The sequence below is a fragment of the Emys orbicularis genome, chromosome 2 (assembly GCF_028017835.1).
Source record: "Emys orbicularis isolate rEmyOrb1 chromosome 2, rEmyOrb1.hap1, whole genome shotgun sequence".
NCBI lineage: Eukaryota > Metazoa > Chordata > Testudines > Emydidae > Emys > Emys orbicularis.
The window spans coordinates 262499321-262519520 of NC_088684.1; the positions used below are offsets into that span (position 1 = coordinate 262499321).

The following is a 20200-nucleotide window of genomic DNA, read 5'->3' on the forward strand; positions in this document are numbered from 1 at the left end:
GCAAAAAGTCTGTCATGGAGAGTAATGCAAGGCTTGTATCCCTAGGAGGCAGAGTAATACGTCATTCAGAGTCCTTTACTGTTATAATTCAAGGCATATCTTACTGAAAAAAGTTTACACATTTCAGCCTCAGAATAGAAATATTGTCCAACAGCTAATAATTATTTTGGCCTGTAGTATAAATATCCATTACACAACTACTGTATTAAGTGAATTATATACCAATGATGCACTATACATAAACAGTTACACTGTGGCTGTACTGCAACACTCAATGCAATATGGCAACATTGTTTCTGAAAAAGTGAATTAAGTCCATATGCTAAGCTTCACGTGTATTTTCAAACAGAAGCCATCTGCATTGTGAGCACAACTAAAGTGAACAGTAATCAAAACACTCTGAACATGGAGGGTCCCAACACAAGACAAAGAGGCTTTGTCTATCATCTTTCAAACTCTGCTTCGTTAGAGATATGCAGACGAAAATTTTAGCTTCTAATACTGAAATAGGCTTCCTGCAAAAGGATTTTTGTTTTGTTTTATTTTTTGTCACCATACACACACAGAAGCATTGTGGATGCAATTCTACCCTATAACTATGGAATAGTGAAATTTAGTTATACATTAGAGCCATTTCACAGTGACTTAGAATCAGTTTTGAATGCCTTTGAAATTGAAATATTTTGTATTGGTATTGAATATCTACCAACTGCAGACATATACCTAATTTTTAGCATACTAAGTGGACAGTAGGAACAAAATTTCAGAAACCACACTTAATACTAACACTTCTTGCAATTCACCTGTGAAAGATTCAGTGGCTCTCTATGAAGCATAACAAAGACAGTGTGCATTTTTTAAATATAAAGATTCTGCCCTATGATTTGTGTATCTGCATGCTATTAAGATTTAGCTTGATCCAGCCAAAAAGCCAATGTGTTATATGCCTTGCTCGTCATTAAGATGCTGTAAACTCATTGGTAGGGCCCCACCAAATTCAGAGTCCATTTCGGTCAATTTCATGGTCATAGGATTTTAAAAATCATAAATTTCATGATTTCAGCTATTTAAATCTGAAATTTCACTGTGTTTTAATTGTAGGGGTCCTGACCCAAAAAGGAGTTTGGGGGGGTCACAAGATTATTGTAGGGGGCTTGCAGTACTGCTACCCTTACTTCTGTGCTGCTGCTGGCAGCGGCGCTGCTTTCAGAGCTGGGCAGCTGGAGTGCGGTGTCTGCTGGCTGAGAGCCCATCTCTGAAGGCAGAGCCACCAGCAGCAGCAGCGCAGAAGTAAGGATGGCACGGTATGGTATTGCCACCCTTACTTCTGTGCTGCTGCTGGTGGGGTGCTGCCTTCAGAGCTGGGCGCCTGGTCAACAGCCGCTGCTCTCTAGTCACCCAGCTCTGAAAGCGGCACAGAAGTAAGGGTGGCAATACTGTGACCCCACTAAAATAACCTGCAAATACCCCCCCCTCCCGCAACTCCCTTCTGGGTAAGGACTCCTAATTTGAGAAACATTGGTCTCCCCCGTGAAATCTGTATAGTATAGGGTAAAAGCACACAAGAGACCAGATTTCACAGGGGGAGACCAGATTTCATAGTCTGTGATGTGTGTTTCCTGGCCGTGAATTTGGTAGGGCCCTACTCATTGGGCAGTTTCTAGTCACAATAATCTGAAGCAAATCAGTAAAATAAATAGCTCTGCCATGTGTGCCAGTATGATGGTCATCAAAGTTTCCGGACCTCAAGTTTTCCAGGATATATCATAAGGATTTGTGATATTTCTCCCTGCAAGAGACCTAGGGTTTACTCATTTATATCTTTGATTTAGTTGACATGTATGCAAAGCCTCCCAGCAACCATGCCCCTTGTTGGCTATATGTCAAGTGACTCAAAAGTATAAATTAAGATTTCTGTAAGAAGTGCACCCCAAGAGGTGCACAAAATTTCAAGGCAATCTGAGTAACTGTGGTTTTTTAGAGCACTTAGAAGAGCCAAGCTTTATGCAGAAACCTATCCTGAACATTAACTATAACAGAACTGGCATTCTGCTATAATTATCGTTATATAAGAGATGTAGATTTTAACATCCTCTCCAGGATTCATGAAGAGCTAAATATCTTTAGATTTTGTGTCAAACAGATGTTTTATGTGGTATGCAGAAAGCATAAGATACTTAATGAAAAGGGAAGTCCTCTTGTAAACGGGTATAAGATTTAGAATTGATTCCTTATACACACATGACCACTCTCTGCTTCTAGGCACCTCACATGCGCAGGAAAACATATTCCATTGTCCACAAGCAGCTCTTATCACTATAAAAGGTGACATGAGGCAGTCCAAAGCTTTACAATCTTAATTAGCACTGTTCACCATAATGGTGAAGCACGATTCCATTTTAGAGATTGACATATTTTGCAACTTGCAAGCCAGGAATGGCCTTGCCTATAGCTTGATCTAAAATTAATTGTGAAGTTTGAGGGAAGTCTCTGAAATGCCTACAGAAAGTTAGGCTTTGTTTTTGTTGTGATTGCTGCATCCACTAACAGCTCTGTAGTCAGCAAGAATAGGAAACATAGGGGGTGAAGAGACTGGATGAGGAGCCAGGAAAGTGGGAGCTGGCTGGGCAAAGAGAACGGGACTAGGTCTAGGGGAAGGGACAAGGCAGATGAGGGGCAAGCTTGGGAAGAGTGGGCAGAAGAGTCTGTGTGCTCATTAGAGCACACTCCCCTCCAGAGCCTTCAATGGAACTCAAGAATCCCAAGTCTTTCAGCAAATATCACTGAAACCCCCAGCAAAATGTATCTCATCTTCCTCTAGCGCTGGTCCACAGAGCGAGGAAACTATTGCATTCAGTTACTCTGTTAGATCAAGTGGCTGAGGTCTGTTTGGTGGATCTAAAGACCAACCCTGCTGAAGACTCATGCAAGTGCTAATATGATGCCACCTAGATAGAATTTCTGCTTTTGCAGTTTGCTTTTTTAAAAGTCTAGCAAATTACCCAGAAAAACAACTGAACATTAATTTTTAAAATTCAAGAACTGAAAAGTTAAGAAATGCCAGAATGAAGGTGCCTGTGCAACCTTAATTTGTCCCCCTAGCGCATATGAATTATGATATAGTCCAGTTTTTCTACAGGACCTCTCCCAATTCAGTGAACAGGATGGATCTACTCTGAGATGCCGAGCACCTACCCCTGCAACTTAAGTCACTGGGAGCTGTGCTTTGAATATATGAAGTGATATATAGTGCTAAGTACCGTATATACTCGATCATAAGCCGGTTCGTTTATAAGCCGACCCCCCCAAGATAGATAAGTAAAAATGGAAAATTTTTATGACCCGTTCATAAGCCGACCCTATAATTCAGGGGTCAGCAAACTTTGGCTCCCAGGCCATCAGGATAAGCCGGAGGCGGGCCGAAATGGTTTGTTTAATCTCGAGCGTCTGCAGGCACGGAGGTAAACCTAAGTAAACAAAGTGTCCCGGCGCGCCAGCTGCTTACCCTGACAGGCAGGAACAGCAACTGGTAGGGAAATTTTGTGGGGGGGGGGGGAGAAGCTGGGGGTCAGGGGAGTAACCCCTGTGACCACTCCCCACATGACCCCATCCCTAGCCCAGGACCCCCACACTCTCCCCATCCCATCCCTTCCCACCTTATCTGGGGAGGGCCAGGGGAGGATGTCTCTGGCGCGACCGCAGCCTGCTCCGGCGGGCCGGCCCGGGCAGCGCATCCGCAGCCTTCTCGGGGGGGGGGGGCGGAGGGGACGGGGCCAAGCAGCACGACCGCAGCCTGCCAGCCCCGGAGCTGCAGCTGCTTCAGAGGCTGGGGGGAGAGCAGCATGGCCAGAAGCGGAGAGACTCTGGCCCCGCCTCTTCCCTTCTGGCTCTGCTGCCTCTCCTTGCTCCCTCTGTTGGGGGGAGGGGCTGTGTCCCACCTCTCCCTCTATACCCGTTCATAAACCGACCCCCTTCTCTGGTGCTTCCCTTTTTACTAAAAAAAAAAAAAAAAAAAAAAAAAAAAAAATCGGCTTATGAATGAGTATATACAAAAAAATCAGATCCTAGGCATCTGAATGGGGCACACAGAATTAGTGGATTCTTTTGACCATAATCTCAGTGCCTCTGCTTCCCATCTGTAAAATGAGGATACTACCACCCCTTCACTCCACATGGACTCAGGTGAAGGACTCAGATGCTACTGTAATGAGCACCACAGAAAAGCCAATGCAGAAATTAATAATTCCATCTTCAGAGCACGGTTTGAATAGGGTTCAATAAATAAGGCCTAGGGCCACACATTGAACAATGAGAAGATACAAATATTGAATGACCCTTCCTCCATCCTGTAGTGGGCACAAAAGGTGTTACCCAGAGGTCATTAGGTCAGGAATATGAACAAAGCAGCTAGGAAGGGCACATGAGAGAAATCAGAGCCCTTTCTCCCTCTCAGAATGGCAACAGGAAACAGAAGCTCCCAGGTTCAGACAATAAGCAAAACCCGGACCTGTGCATAAGCGAGTAAAGTTAATCCTTTGTAAGCATGCCTACACTGCTTACAAGTCTTTGTAACTTAACTACCTCAGCTGAAACAAGCCACTTAGCATTTTTGAACCAAACTAAAGAAAGTCCAATTCTTATTTCCAGTATGTTGGGGCCATGCCAGAGAAGTGTTCCAGACAGAGGTACTTGGGTCTTAAAGTAGCATGCCATGTTTTATTTTTGTCTTGTTCCCACTCCATTTTTCATGTGGCTATAGGCCAAGTAACACTTGTGCATGCAGCTCTGTTATATATAACAGAAGTTTACAAACAACCATTTTAAAATATAAACCAACCTGCAGCTGATTCCAGGCTGGGCTACTGCTGGACTGAACAAGACATGGATGATAGGCAGCAGAAGAGACTGGGGAAGAAATGCAGGACATAAGTCAGGAAGGAGTCATGACACTGGGGCAGGGACCAGCAAGGGATGGAGGGGCACATGGGAGTATTATCCAAAATTAATAAGCCCATAAGAGAGGGCTGGAATGAGAGAGTTATACCTGGGTTGGACATGGGCTAGTGCAGGAAACATGAAGACTAACTAATGTCTGCAATGGGGAGTCCCGCTTTGGCAGACTTCGTAAGGACAGTTAGAGCAAGTCTCACCTCCTGCAGCACTTTGATAAACTGATTTTTTTAAAGGGGGGGGGAAGAGACAGGGAAAGATTCTCAGACTGTTAAAGAGAATTAAAGTTGAAAAAATGTTTCAAGAGACTCCAGCTAAAACTCTAGAGGCATTCTTTACAAGAATTCTATACTTTTAAGAACCAATGTTGAAGATCCATAAGGGACAAATAAGGGATTTGTTCAGCTCCCCTCTGCCATATAACCCTTCATCCATTACTACTCTATGAAACACACACAGCCCACACAACTATCCAACCCTAACTTTGCCCCTTGAAGTCTGGTAACAAGTATAGCATGGAGAGAAACATCTCTCAAGTTTGAATCGGCTCTCAGATTATTTTCTGAGTCACAGACTGCATGGCATACATTTAAAAAAACTAGATTTAAACAATAAAGCCCATGCAAAGTTCTAGGTACCAAATCAATTAGATTTACAATAAGTTACATGGCAACTTCTGCTGGAATACAGTGAGGTGGGGGAGGAGAAAATTTAATGGTTGCTTTGTTAGAGGGGGGCATCTAAAAGTACATGATTGGTTTAGAAAGAAGCCAGAGTACAAAGCAAAACCAGGTGGGGATAAGAATTAAAAAATTAATATAAGGCACTAAATTCACACACATTAGTTTTTCCCCTTAGAAACCGTAGGCAACCCTTAAAAGCCAGGAGAAAACCACACAATTATAGAAATTTCAACTAAGTCCTTCAGGACCAATAATGTATATAGCTTATAGCTTTATTTATAACAATCTTTCCACAACTTCCCCATTAACCACTCTGGAAACATCTCTATTGACAATTTTACCCCTAGCCTGCAAGTAACTCTTGCTGGTAAACAAAATATAGATTCATCTAACATTAAAACAGCAAGCATATAGTAACTCTACGCATCAGTAGCCTGTGGGACTCAGTCCCACAAGATATTAGAGGCTAAAAGGATAACAGGATTAGACACTTATATGGACAGTGAGAAAAGCCAGTTACATTATATAGGATTTAAAGAGCCACCCAAATGAATAGGAGGGATATAAACCCTTCTGCCTCAGAGTATAAGACAGCCTCTTACTGATGGACCTTAAGAAGTTTCTTCCTCTGGGCTGTTAATTCTGTACCATGCCACTTTGAGTCTTCTTCTACCTTCTCTACAGCATCTGGTATTGCCCTCTATCAGAGAGTGGATTACAAAACTAGATGAACCACTAGCATGAACCTGTAAGACAATTCCTATGTTCCTTATTAACTTGTTTGCTCTGCTAAATCCTGCCTCTCCCTGTAAAGGTTAATAAGTCTGTTAAATTTAGAAAATTGTTCTCTATTTCCTATGTCAAGTGGAGAAAGATCAGCCCTTGCAACATCCTAGTTCATAAACTCATAAATTACTAGAGACTGAAACCGCTTTCCCACTGATCTACTTTAAGACCGATTTTGCTAGCTCTTCCTGTTTCACACTTACTGTGCATCTTAATCTTTGTGTGTTATCAAAGATGCATTTGGATTTTAGAGGAGATTATTAATTGCAACATTTCTGCAGCAAGCAAATCATGTATGCATGGTCCCCCTTTCATTAACTTGTGTTGGGTATCCTTTACTGAATTATCAATCCCATCCCTATTCCTTCAGGAGTTTCTAATACCTTTCACGCAGCAGAAGTCAAGTTTCCAGGTCTGTATTTTCCTGGTTTCCCCCTAGGACGTAAGAGCCGAACACTCTCCAAGTCTCTTGCGGTGCCTAGAGCATAATGAACTAGGTTTCCAGTAAAGGCTTTCCTGTTTCCTTTGCTATTTTCTTCAGTATTCTAGGATTTAGTGTATCTGGGCATGATGCCCAGCTGACTTTTTTTATAGTTCTAATTGCTTTATTAGCTGCTTTATTACCTACACCCGCTGGTGTAATCAACCACATTTTATTTCCTCCTGTCTCCCCTTGGAAATTCTTCACCTAGTGTCTTCTAATGTCTGCTTCTTTCAAAAATACTACAGACTTTATTCAAGTCTATCATTAATATATTTTGAATTCGCATCCAGTCCTTCAGCTTCTAGTCTTGCCATTTCCTTCTCTTGAGAAAGCTACTATTTTGACAACTGCAACAACAGCATTCATTGCTGCTATGAATAATAGCTACACAGTTGCTAGTACAGTTGGTATGCCTGGCCCCTCCCTCCTCTGAACAGATATTTCTTGAGTAATCTGTGGTGCAGACAGCTGATGCCACAAGACAAAATGCTGCAGATTTAAATCATCAGGTGTTTAACAGTCTTCATTATTACTTTAAAAAGTATAAGGAAAGGGGAAGAGGGATCTCTCTACTCAAAACTGGATACAAAAAAAAAAAATCAGCTCAAGAAGTGAAGGGATCAGAAGCATAGTGAACCATGACAGCAGCTGTACTGCTCATCTCACATCCGCTCCTATAGCTTGTTTGGATTTGAGTGGCAAGTGCTGCTACTATGTGTAAATGAGTCCTTTAAAACCCCATCTAACAAAGTCTTTATTAAAGACTACAATTGAGTTTTAGTATTTTCTCAATCTTCCCATCATCCTTCCTGATATTGTAGATATCTAATAATCTCGTTTCTATGTTGTTTTCCTAGTGCCTAGAAACCTAAAAGGGGAGGGGGGAAAGATTTTATGAAACAAACTGCAATTCACCTTATAAGCCTATTTGCTCAAAATAAGGTATACATTAAACCAAAACAAGGAGCTTACAATTAAGTAACACCGCCACTGCACATTGCCTATATACCAAGTGGTGCAAAGGAGTTATAATGCAGCTCAGGATTTTCTGTCTGAAAAGAAAACTGCAGATTGCTCCATCCAAATTCTTAAACACTGCAATCAAGACAGCAGACAAAAGTAGGGCAGCCAGCTGAAAAGTACCTGGGAGTGCTATCAGGCGTCACCAAATCCCAGCTGGCAAAAACAACCACTTAGTACAGCGGTTCTCAAATTGTGGGTCAGGACCCCAAAGTAGGTCACAACTGTTTTAATGGGTCGACACGGCTGGCTTAGACTTGCTGGGGCTTGGGTTACAGGCCCCTGGCCTGGGGCTGTAGCCCTTGAGCCTCGGCTTTGTTCCCCCCCTCGCCCGGACTGGGCTCGGGTTTTGGTCCCCCACCTGGAGCAGGCTCAGGCCTCAGTCCCCCCCACCTGAGGTCATGTAATAATTTTTGTTGTCAGAAGGGGGTCACGGTGCAATGAAGTTTGAGAACCCCTGTCCTAAAAGCTACCAGCCACCAGCATAAATTATAGTAGACAGAGGGTCATTCTAACTTCATCCTGGCACCAAACCAACCCCCAGCAGCTCTGGGGGAAGATACAAAGGTGGCATACAATCACCTTGGCCCTCCACCCTTCTCTCCCATGCCAGGATAGAGCCCTATTTGTTTTAATAGCATAACCAAAGTCATCTTTGCCATTTTCAAGTGTCCAACTCCAACAGATAAGGTTACTCCTAAATTATGCACACGTGGATACATGAAACATGGGACTTAAGTTATCATTGAGGCTACCATGATTGTGACATCAAAAAAATCTCTCACCTGGAGTATCAAACTCCATGTTTTACTCTTCTACTTCAATAGGCCAAGTTTCATTCAATAGCATATTTAATCTGCAATACTCCAAATAAATCAGTTTATGGCATTTTGAAATGAGCACAAGTGCTCTCTCTTTCTTGCTACTTGAGTATTCTGGACAATGTTTACATTAACTTTAGAAAAATTGTTTACATTACTTCAATATATTCAACTGCTAGTTTCCCATCACATCCTTCAAGTACAGACATGTTGAGTCAAATTCAGTCTCTAGTCACGCATTTGCACTATTGAGTAGCAACTTTCATATTTACTGTGATTAGATTGGAAGAACCACCTACTGAATTCACCTATAAAGAACAAAACAGATTTTTTAGCCAGCTTTAAAAAAAAAAAAAAAAAGATCAGGTGATATTTGCCTACCTTCCAGAAGCTCCCCCTCCTTAACAATTCATATCTACATCAAGTAGCCCTGCTTATCTCTCCAGTCACCAACAACTACCTATTCTTTCCATCTAGGCTTCTAGACAGTTCTAGAACTCTGTTTTCTAATAGGCACCAGAAGCTGAGTACTCTCATAATTTCCCTTTTTACTTTAGATCAATTTTCATTTACAGATTCAGATTAAACCTTGATGTTTCTAGCATCAGGAGATTTTCAGAACATATTGTGGTTTTACCAGTTCAAAATGACAGAAGACAAAAAAAAGCAAGCACAGATCCAGGGAAAAAGAAAATCCTGCTTAATTTCAACCCTCCTCCTCCCCCCCCCCCCAAGGGAATGGGAATTCACAACTATACCTTAGTAAGGCACTTTGAACCTTGTTAATAATTAAAACTCATCACTATGCATAAGTAGTATTTCAGAGCATTTCTTATAACACCCCCCACCCAGTTCACACTACCCTCACTGAATCTGATTTCATTCAATATACTCCACATTGTCAACTTCCTTCCCCTTTCAGTTTTTTCTTGTCTCATTTATATTTCAAATACAGGATACAGTGACTGCTTCACACATTCTCTCCTTTCTTTTTGTCTTATTATACTTTCTGTATTGCAGAATCTCAAAATCTGGCATTATTCCTTTCCTTGTTGGTTGATGTACATATTTAGTACAGAAAGCAGATCGAAAACAGACTGCCAACACTTACTGTCAGTCTTATTTCCTCTAATTAATGTAATCTATTCTGTGTCTGGTTAATTAGTCTCATTACTATCACTATGGATTTCACATTCTTTTAAATATTTTTATATCAGCACTCATTTAATATAGTCCAAGTCTTTCGTGGTTTCCAGTTTATTCTGTTATTAACTGACTCTGAAGTATCTCCAACCTCTGTCCTTGATGAATCCAGATATTCCCCCAGTTTCTTTCAGATCTCTTATGAGCTGCCAAATTGTCATAATCTTGGCACTGTAGTACAATTGCTGAAAGCTACTTTGTTACTTTTCTGTTGCAGGATAAACCTCAAAAGTTCCCCTCATCAGATGTCCTTTTGCTTATTGAAGAATTTAAAAATTCTTCCTCCTCCATTGACATAAAATGCAACAGGCTAGTGTGGATATAAATTCATTTTATTCACTCTAATCTTTATAAGTTTATCCTTTTGTGACCAGATAATGGGAAAATTTGTATATCATGCATTCATGCTCAGAACCACTTCCTGCCAACAAAGAATCATACACTTCTCACATAAAACTCAGACTATTTTAAGTAAGTTTACTGCTAAAACACTGATATTTCACTTGAGCCCTAGTCAAGTTTTTAGTTTGTTATTTTCATCTCAAAGTAGAGAACAATATGTTACACTGTCTCCTCTTGTCCAGAATGCCTCATACATAGAAAAATAGTTTTCACAATGGAAGGAAGTTTCTCATCTTTTCTACATTTCATACAATAGTTCCATATTATGCTCTAAAGTCTTGCATCATACATACCAGATTTGTCTTGCATGTTCTATAACTTCACAGAAATGTGCTTCTCATCACTAGAGACACAGTTCCCTACATGCCACCTCACTCTTGTAACTAGCCAACTGACAGCACCTCTGCTCTCCGGTCTCTTCAGAGCACATGAAACAAAGGACACTGCTAGGAAGTGAACTGTTCATGTCCACACAGTCACAGAATTCATCCTACTATGCACCTTAATGTTCAAGTTATTTGGAGGTGGGGAGCAATAGAGAAGAGACATAGAATGTGAAGAACCTGACAGGACTGCAGCAGGGGAGAAAGGATTCAACCTTATTTCCCCAATGTTGCACCTTAGGAAGAAAAACGACACAGGTGGTGAATGAGAAACTGCAAGAAGGAGAGGCGTTTTTCCCCCCCAGAAGGAAAAGAGGGCAATGAACAGAATGAGAAAGATATGTGGGACAGAATTAATTTTAGAGCTATGAAAGAAATGAAGAAAGAGGGAGAAAGGAAATGAGCAAGATTTACTAACCCATAAGTTATTTGCACTTAGATTTTACTATATTTCCCTAACAGATAGACAAAAGCTTTAAGCTTGAAGGAAACATCATTCAAACTGCTCTATAACAGCATTTGATGTGTCATACGTGAAGTTGTCTTGTTTGCTACTTACTTTACTATTAGAGTGGGGGTGGGAGACACATTTTGGTCTTTTCTGCTAGGACTAGTAATAGTGACAAAAGGTAATAGATACTTGCTCCTCCCTTACCTGTCCAATATACAGGATGCCACCAAATACAATTGTCCCTCGGGAGATCTGCAATCTATTTTGAGATCTGCCACCAATTTCTTCTATCTTAAGCAAGTCACATAGCCTCTGTGAGTTAGTTACTTTAACTGTCTCCATGGAGATAATGAAGCTTGCCCACCATTGTAAAGAAATCTGAACCTACAGATTTTCTTTAAAACAAAATTCATCAAGTTTGTCAAGTCTGTTAAATGGTGTATGATCCAATGATTAGATTGTTGACTGAGAACTATAGTTTGGGATGAGGCTATTGACCTTTTCATAATTTTCTTAAAAAATCCTTTTGTTTAACTTTACAAAAAAAGCAGGACCGGAAGGGTTGGGTGTCATGGCAAGGAGAGTCTGTTTTTTGGTACAGTAGTAAGACTGCCTTTATTGTTGTATGGAAACGTCTGCTTTTATCCAGTGATCTCAAGCTATATCTCCTATTAACTAGTTGCAAGAATACCAAAGTATCAATTGTGTGACACTCCATTAATAGAGAATATCATGTTTGACAGTACAGAACTAACACTACCAATAAAAAACTAATATAAAAGACCAAAAAGCTTTTGACTTTACTCCCCAATGTCTGGATTTAGGTGATCTTTAGACTCTACATCATTAGCCTTCTGCATTAGCTATTTAAAGATGCAAAGCTGTGTCCTGAGTCACATAATGCCCAATGCATGTGACATCGTCATTATTAGGCTCCCAATTTTAAACACTCACAAGCCACAGTCAGTTTTTATGTATCTGGCAACATTAAATTCCTTGACAGCATGTAGTTATAACAGCATATCACCTGCAGAGTATGACACTTGGCAAATGTTGCCATTTGGCAGTTTTACCATCTCAAGAGCACACAAAAAACCTTTTCAACCTCAACAAAAACAAACATTTGCTTAAACTGTTTTTGAGGTACCAGAACTCAAGATGCTAAAAGCATATAATTGCTTTTATTACCATAGTACATCCAATATGCACACTTCTTAAGAACAGATCTTGTTGGGAAGGTAGAACAGCCCAAATCATAATGAGAAATATTGTGACTTAATGGACACCTCTGTAATGTATTTTGCCTACTGCTTAATACATTGCATCACTGATCAATGGGACACAGACTACCTCAGGCACTCAAGATCAGCTATGCAGTCACCTTTCCTTATCTGGAGAAAGGTTTAATGCAGACATTAGACCCCAGTAGTCTCACGTTTTAAACAATCGTCACAGTTACACAATGGGGGAGGGATGGGAAGGTGAGACGTGTACATAACACACATAGCCACTGAAGACCTCAAAGCCATGAGAAGCGAAATAGTTTTCTCCCACCCGGCTGCTGCAGCAGCAGGGCAGATCAGGGACAATATGCATGTAGACATGCAAACTTTTATGGCTCTGCCCAGCCCCAGTGATCATGTCTCAGCTTTCCTCCTCCTCCGTATAATCAGATTAATACCGCACGGGTTCCGCTCCACGAGCCGCTATCACGGATTCAGAGACAGGGCACTGCAGCACTGCAAGCCGGCGGCGCTTCCCCGACTTCCCCAGCTCGCTCTCTGGCTCAGACACTAACACCCGTGCTTTCGAGGCGGGGGAGGGAGGCTGCACTGGCTGCGGCTAGCGAGCCTCCTTCGCCCCCTCCCCTTTACAGCAGCCGCTTCTCTGCTGCTGCCTGACACTCACCGCGGCTCCGCGAACCGCATCCGCCCCCAGCAGCGGCGGCGAAGCCAGCGGACTGGCAGAAGAGCCCGAGCCGATCCCGCCACCGCGCTGCCCTGCGCCACGGCCGGTCACGGCAACTGCTGCGAGCCAGCAGCCCCACGGCGAGCGGCGCAGCCCGGCCACGAGAACGGCCCCGGCAGCTCCATGACGCCCGGAGCTCCCCGCCAGCCCGGCACGGGGCGCCGCACACCCGCTGTCACCCGCGGCGTCGCGTCCCGCGGGGACCCCCGAGAGGCGCCCCCCACGCAGGAGGGGGATGGATGCCCCGGTCCCCGGCTGCCTGGGCGGGCAGGGGGCTGCGGAGGGGGCGAGCGCTGGGGGAGCCCGGCGCAGGGAGGGCGGCCGGGGAGCCCCGCACTTACCGAGTGGTTGACCCCCCACATGAGGACGCTGAGCAGCGGGTCGCTGGCCCGGAACAGCTTCACTTTTTGCGCCACGAAGTGCTTCTTCTTGGTCTTGGTCTTACTCGCCATAACGGACACGATGTTGCCGGGGGCCGCCATGGCGCAGCCGAGGGGAGGGGGCGGCTCAGCGCCCCGGGCCCGAGCGAAGGAGAGGCGGCTGGCGCTGCACGGGGGTGGCGGGCTGCCTGCCGCGGGATGCCAGGCGCATCCTGGCCTGGCCGCCTGCGCCGCTCGCTCAACGGGCCCCGCCTCCTCCCCGGGGCTTCCTCCGCCTGCCGCGCTCTGCGTCAGGCCGCCCCGCCCCTGGGCGGGAACGGCTCAGGGGACAGCGTGAGATTCGGCTCCCTCGTTACCAATACGCATGCCCGAGAGAGCCGAGCATGCGCACTGGCAGCAACGAAGCCTCTCTGCCTTCACTGTGCCCTCAGGGTCCGCTCCCCGAGCAGAGCGGGGCGGAGGCGGTAACATCGGGGTAAGTGGGCGGCGGAGGGAAAACCCCGTTTAATAAAAGGGGGAAGGGAAAGGCTGGGGAACGCCAGCTGCCTTCCCTAGGCGGAGCGGGGCCCGCTGTCTCCATGTCACGGGGGGCGTGTGTGGAGCCAGCCCGTCTCCCAGCCTGGTGAAGACTCGCCCCGCCACCTGCCTGAGCTCGGCGAGCCCGCGGAGCGGGAGCTTGTCACCGCACCGCGCTCCCCAGCGCCTCCACCCGCCTGGTGGCCTCTGGAGCGGGCATCAACCCGGGGCGAGCTGTACAGCGGCCACCCGCTGCCCTGAGACACGTGGGCGTGAGACACACGGGCTGCTCGCACCCAGCCCCGCCAGCCCCAGGCTTTCGGTCACGGTGCGCTGCCCTTACTGGCAGTCAGCCCCATGGGGCTTCTTTACCCTGAAGATCCATCAGCTCTCTAGTGCCTAGTCTAAAGATCCTTCCTGTGGAAATGTCAGTTTGCCTCGTCCGTGTTAAAAAATAGTATTTTCCTGTAATATATATTCTGTATTGCTGACGGATGATCATTGCCTCAATACTGGTGGTCTGTGCCTCTTCCAGGACACTAATATTGGTGCACCTGTCTTCCCATTTGATCTTCAGAATCTTACGAAGGCAGCGTTGATGGTGCCTCTCAAGGACTTTCAAGTGGTGTCTATAGGTTGTCCATCAGCAATTCCACTGGACTGGTCACGTTGTCCAGATGCCAGACCATCGCCTCCCAAAACAGGTCCTTTTCTCTCAGCTGAAAGAAGGGTACCGTAACGTGGGTGGACAACAGAAGCGTTATAAGAACTTACTGAAGGACAACCTAAAAAAGTAATATTGACATTGACACTTGGGAGACACTTGCCCAGGATCGCTTAAAATCGAGTGAAGTCCTACGTGATGGTCCCCTGCATTTTGAACTTGCTCGCTGACAAGCTGAAGAGGACAAGAGGCGCAGAAGGAAGGAGAGACTGGCTTCCAGTCATGGTCAACAACCTCCTGCTGAGCCTGAAAACATCTGCCCTCATTGCAATAGAACTTGTGGTTCAAGGATTGGCCTTATTAGCCACCTGAGGATGCATAACTCCCATGGAAGATGATCATACTTGGTAATGAGTGATCGCCCATCATCATATTCTATAATATTCCATTTTTAAATATTTTGAAATATTCCGTTTTATAATATTTCCGTTTGGAAATCACCCATGGCCTAAGCAGCAAGAAAATACCAGGTTACAAAATACTTCATAACCATGCCCGCGAATCCACACTGCCATTGACAAACTGGCATCTTCACAAGGCACTTCCTTCTGTCTCAGACTGTGACTGCTAAGGAAACACTATCTACATCCCACACATCTCCCTCACTAATTACAACTCTAGCAAGTGTTCACGTTCCACATACTTGTACAGGTTAAGCATGCACTGTTAATGTATTTATGGTGGAGGTATCCACCACCTTCTGAACTGCACATATTGATCTGGAATGTTGCAAATCTCGCTTTGTTCATGGGCTGATCACTGAGCAAAAAGACCAGATTTACATGGAAGCTCAAATCTAGAGGAATTTGCATACACAACCACCAATTGTTGAGTCTCTCACCCTCTCCAATTCCCTTTAACTTTCATCTTTTATATGAAAGTTTAATCAAGATGAAAGCCAGATAACTCAGTGGTGCTTATTCTCCATCCCACTTGCATCCAAACAGGTGTTAGACTTTATTCTGTGTTCTAATCTTCGCAGTTTCTGGTAGAAGAGAGGGTGGGATGGAAGGAGGAAGAGCAAGGGCTTCACAGCTCATTCTCCACAGTTCTTTCTTAAATTATAAAGTTATGTAGGAGCATATGGAGAGGTGTTCTAACTATTTCCTTTTTGTTCCTAAAACAAGATTCACCAAAAAAACCCACCAAAAAACAGGTGCCTGAAGTTGCTATTGCAGACACGGAAGCTGCTGTGTGTTCAGCACTTTTGGGAAAAAAAGCAGATCACTTACTTAGGTGCCTAAAAATAAAGTTAGAGCCAGTTTTTAAAAGAGCTCAGCACCCAGCGGCTATTCTGTACTCTGTAGGTTCTGATACTACACTCATCACCATAGTATATGAGACATGGTCTACACTACAAAGTTTGGTCAGTGTAAGTCATCTCATGTCAACCTATTTGTCCATGAGTCTACGCTCATATTTATCTCTGGCCAACAGAAGCACCCAATTTACGCAACCTAACTGCCTCCCTGAACAGCAATCAGGCATGGTTGAGTGATAGAGGTTGACACAGTGCAAGTGTAGACACTGTGTGACCTATGTCAACCCTTATGAAGAGCTCTGTGTGGCTTGAAAGCTTGTCTCTCTCACCAACAGAAGTTGGTCCAATAAAAGATATTGTGCCACTCAAGTTATCTCTCTATGTCAACCCTAACACACCTCCCACAATGCCTGACAGTGACTGTTCTGATCACAATTGTGAACTCCACTGCCTAAGGGTCACGGAGACCGGAAGCCCCCACCCTTAAAACACCCCACAAGCTCACCTAGCAACTCTCTCTTCTTATGCACAGCTGCCCAGCTGACCATGCTGGCTCCATGTACTAGATGCACTCCTGCCTGGAGTAGACAAGAGATACTGGATCTCCTGGACCTACAGAGGGAAGAGGCTGTCCAGGCACAGCTACGGACCAGTCGTAGAAATGTGGACATCTACGAAAAGATTCCACAGGGGATGCAGGCAAAGGGGTATGACAGGGATCAGCAGCAGTACTGCATGAAAGCAAAGGGACTGCGGCAGGCATATCACAAGGCCAGGGAGGCCAACTCTCATTCTGGTGTTGAGCCATAGAACTGCCACTTTTACAACAAGCTGTATGCCATACTTGGTGGAGACCCCACAGATCACCATGCATACCTTAGAGGAGCCTGAGACAGAGAGGCATGCCGTGAACTACAAGAAGGAGGAGAGATGTGGCATGGAGGAACCAGTCGAGACTGCTCTGCAGTCTAGCCTGTCCTTCCTGCCAAACCCAATGAAGGGGAAGGAACCTCGGATAAACCTGTGCATGCATTTTCCTTTACAATGTTTACATGTGAAGATGGCACCTGGCCTATCCCCAAGTTAACAAGACTCAGGTATCAACTTTTCATTGTTTTACTTGTATGAGAAGAGGTAGTGGTACCATAAACAGAGGTAGAGTTATTATCTGCTTTTCATTTCCCTATAGGGTTAGGCAGGGGGTGGAGAGAAAGCAGAGTAGTCTGTTTATCGTATCCAGGGATGTCCCTTGTATCCTACTGAGAGATTTTGATGAAATTTTCCTGGAGATACTCTGTAGTCTTCTCCCAAAGGTTCCTAAGGTTGGCTGCCTTATTTCTTCCTCTGTGATAGGACACTTTCCAACAACGCTCCACAATGAGGTTGGCCAACTTGGCTGGCACCATTGCATGAAACAGGTTAGCAGCATACGAGCCCAGGCATCTTGGGGACACCAGCAGCAGCTGTGGTCTCTGTACCTTTGTTATCCTCAGGAGTGAGTTATCGGCTAAAATCACCATTGCCTGTGGAAAACAGTGCCAGTATTCATACCTTATACTCATACCCATGGAAATAGGGACTGAAATTTTATTGTTTTATGCAACTGAAAATCTAATGCCCTCTTCCTATCCTACCCCCGCTGCCTCTTGCAGGCCTTACTCACCGTATCTGGGTCTGGAAAGCTGTGCAGATTCACTCCAAAGTGAAGCATCAATAAGCATGTCTTACATTTTTTATAGGAATAAAGGAAGGCCATTTTTAAACTTACCTTTCACTTTCCATTGTGGCTGTAAATCCAATCATACATCTGTCTGTTTTATCTGTAGCAACTGCCCCTTGACACCCACAGAATCCCTGATCCTGAGGAGGAGGAGAAAGAAGCCCACTAGGGAGGATATGTTCAGCGAGATCCTGCAGGCAGTGTTGCATCAGATTGCATACAAAGATCCTGGTGGTCCAACATGGCAGATGGCATGAAGCGGGACAGAAGAAAATGGAGAAAGACCCAGGACTCCCACCATGAGAGGAAGATGCATCAGGACATAATGGGACTTGTCAGGCAGCAAACACAGATGCTGCAGACTCTAGTTGACCTGCAGATCCAGCAATCATGGTCTTACCACCTTTGCGGTCCCTGGAGAACTCCATGGTGGCAGCTCCCTACATCCCCAACATTCTACATGGACTCCTGGGCATCCTTACCTCTACCACGCCAAGCTGAAGTGCATGTGTAGCAAAAATGGACCACATTCATTGAAATGGACAGAAATATTTGCTGCCTTTCTAATTTTAAAGTTCCATTGCATTAATTTATATCGAAGTTTATATTGTACTTTTTTATTTGCACATTTGTTTTGGTTTTGTTTAGCTTTGTTTTGTTTTTTTTTTGCACTGCTTTTGTCACTCAATAAAATTCTATTCTTTAAAAGTATTTTAATCTTTATTAGTTCACCACACATACTGCAGAATGTACAGCAATACTTAAAGCACTCAGTTGTTGTAAGTGTACAGCACCACAGAACTCAGAGATTCAAGAAAACACCTCATATGTGTAATTGTACAGCAAGCACTGCATAATTCATAGGTTTATTAAAAACAGTCTTATATGTATAAAATGTACACCAAGCACTAAACAGTTCTTAACAGCACCCAAATCTTCAAGGCCAGAGCACAGTCCAGAACAACACATTAATGTGGCTGACCGTTAAAGTGCTTTTTAAAGCCTCTCTCAACCACATAGCTACACATTGAGGTCTTGTAATGGCCTTTGTGTCTGGCTGTACAAATTCAGCAGACAGCTGCTCTATCTCTACCCTCCACCCAGGAGCAACTTTTTTCCCTTTTGCCTCACAGATACTATGCAGGACACAGCAGGCAGTTATAACCCTTTGGATATTTTTCTCACTGAGATCTAATATGGTGAGTAAACACCACCAACCTCCCTTCATTCTATCAAAAGCACATTTATCTGTCTTTCTGCACCTGTTGAGCTGGTAGTTGAATCAGTCCTTAGTGCTGTCAATGTGGTCAGCATATGGCTTCTTGAGCCAGGGGAACAAGAGGTAGGCAGGAGCTCCAGGATTATTATTGGTATTTCAACATCGCCAATGATAATCTGCTGGTTGGGAAAGAATGTCCCTGCATGCAGTTTTTTGAACAGTCCTGTGTTCTTAAAGATGCAAGCATCATGCACTTTCCCTGACCAGCCCACACTGATATCGGTGAAGCATCCCCAGTGATCCGCCAATGCTTGCATAACCATAAAAAAGTAGCCCTTTCTGTTGGTGTACTCTGTGGTAAGGAGGGCTGGTTCTAAAATAGAGATATGAGTGCTAACTCCCCACTGCAGCTTAGGAACCCCATTGCTGCAAATCCATCCACTATGTCCTCATTGCCAGGAGTCACAGTCCTGTATACCAGGACATAATTAATGGCCCTAAACACTTGCGTGACAACGCCCCTCCCCGCCCATGGGCTTTCCAATTCCAAAATGATTTCCCACTGACAGGAATTCAGCATTGCAAGCTACCAGACCGTGATCCCCACTCACTGCTCAGTTGTCAATACAGCTCTCATTCTAGTGTCCCTGCACACGAGGGCTGAGGTGAGCTCAGCACACAGATCCAAAAATCTGGCCTTTTGCATCTGAAAGTTCTGCAACCACTGTTCATTGTCCCAAACCTGCATGATGATGTGATCCCACCAGTCAGTGCTCATTTCCTTGGCCCAGAAGGAATTCTCTACTATCTGCAGCTGCTCCACGAACACCACCAATAACCTTGAATTGTTTTTGTTATGTCTTTTTAATAGTCTGTCCTCGAAGAAATAATCATGTTTCCCATTGTTGCGGTTCTTCCTGTGGGTCTGAAAATACTGGAGGATTGTTTGGACTATATTTGCAATGTTCATTAAAATAGTGCAGAGCTGTGCAGGCTCCATGCTATGGAGAAAGATGGTGGACACCAAGGAGGGCTGCACAGGTTTGTGGGATTTTAAAAAAAGGCAAGAAAATTTATGGGATATGGATGGCATTATGGGCTGCAGAAAGTTGCACTCAGGGAACGTGACCCCTAGCTTCCAGAGATTCCTAGGCAAGTCATTTCTATCCCACAACACATTGTGAAACCTTCCCAGAAGGCATTGTGCCATATGGCAGCATGCAGCACAC

General features: G+C 44.3%; 1 protein-coding gene across 1 annotated transcript in view; it reads right to left on the reverse strand.

Annotated features, from left to right (window-relative positions):
- The window catches only part of PIP4K2A (phosphatidylinositol-5-phosphate 4-kinase type 2 alpha), a 209377-nt gene extending 195727 nt beyond the window's left edge, over positions 1 to 13650 (reverse strand). Inside the window, exon 1 of the mRNA XM_065398140.1 lies at positions 13493 to 13650. Coding sequence (XP_065254212.1) covers positions 13493 to 13633 — 141 coding nt within the window. The 5' untranslated portion in view covers positions 13634 to 13650. The remainder of the gene's footprint in view (positions 1 to 13492) is intronic.
- Positions 13651 to 20200: the final 6550 nt, after the last annotated feature.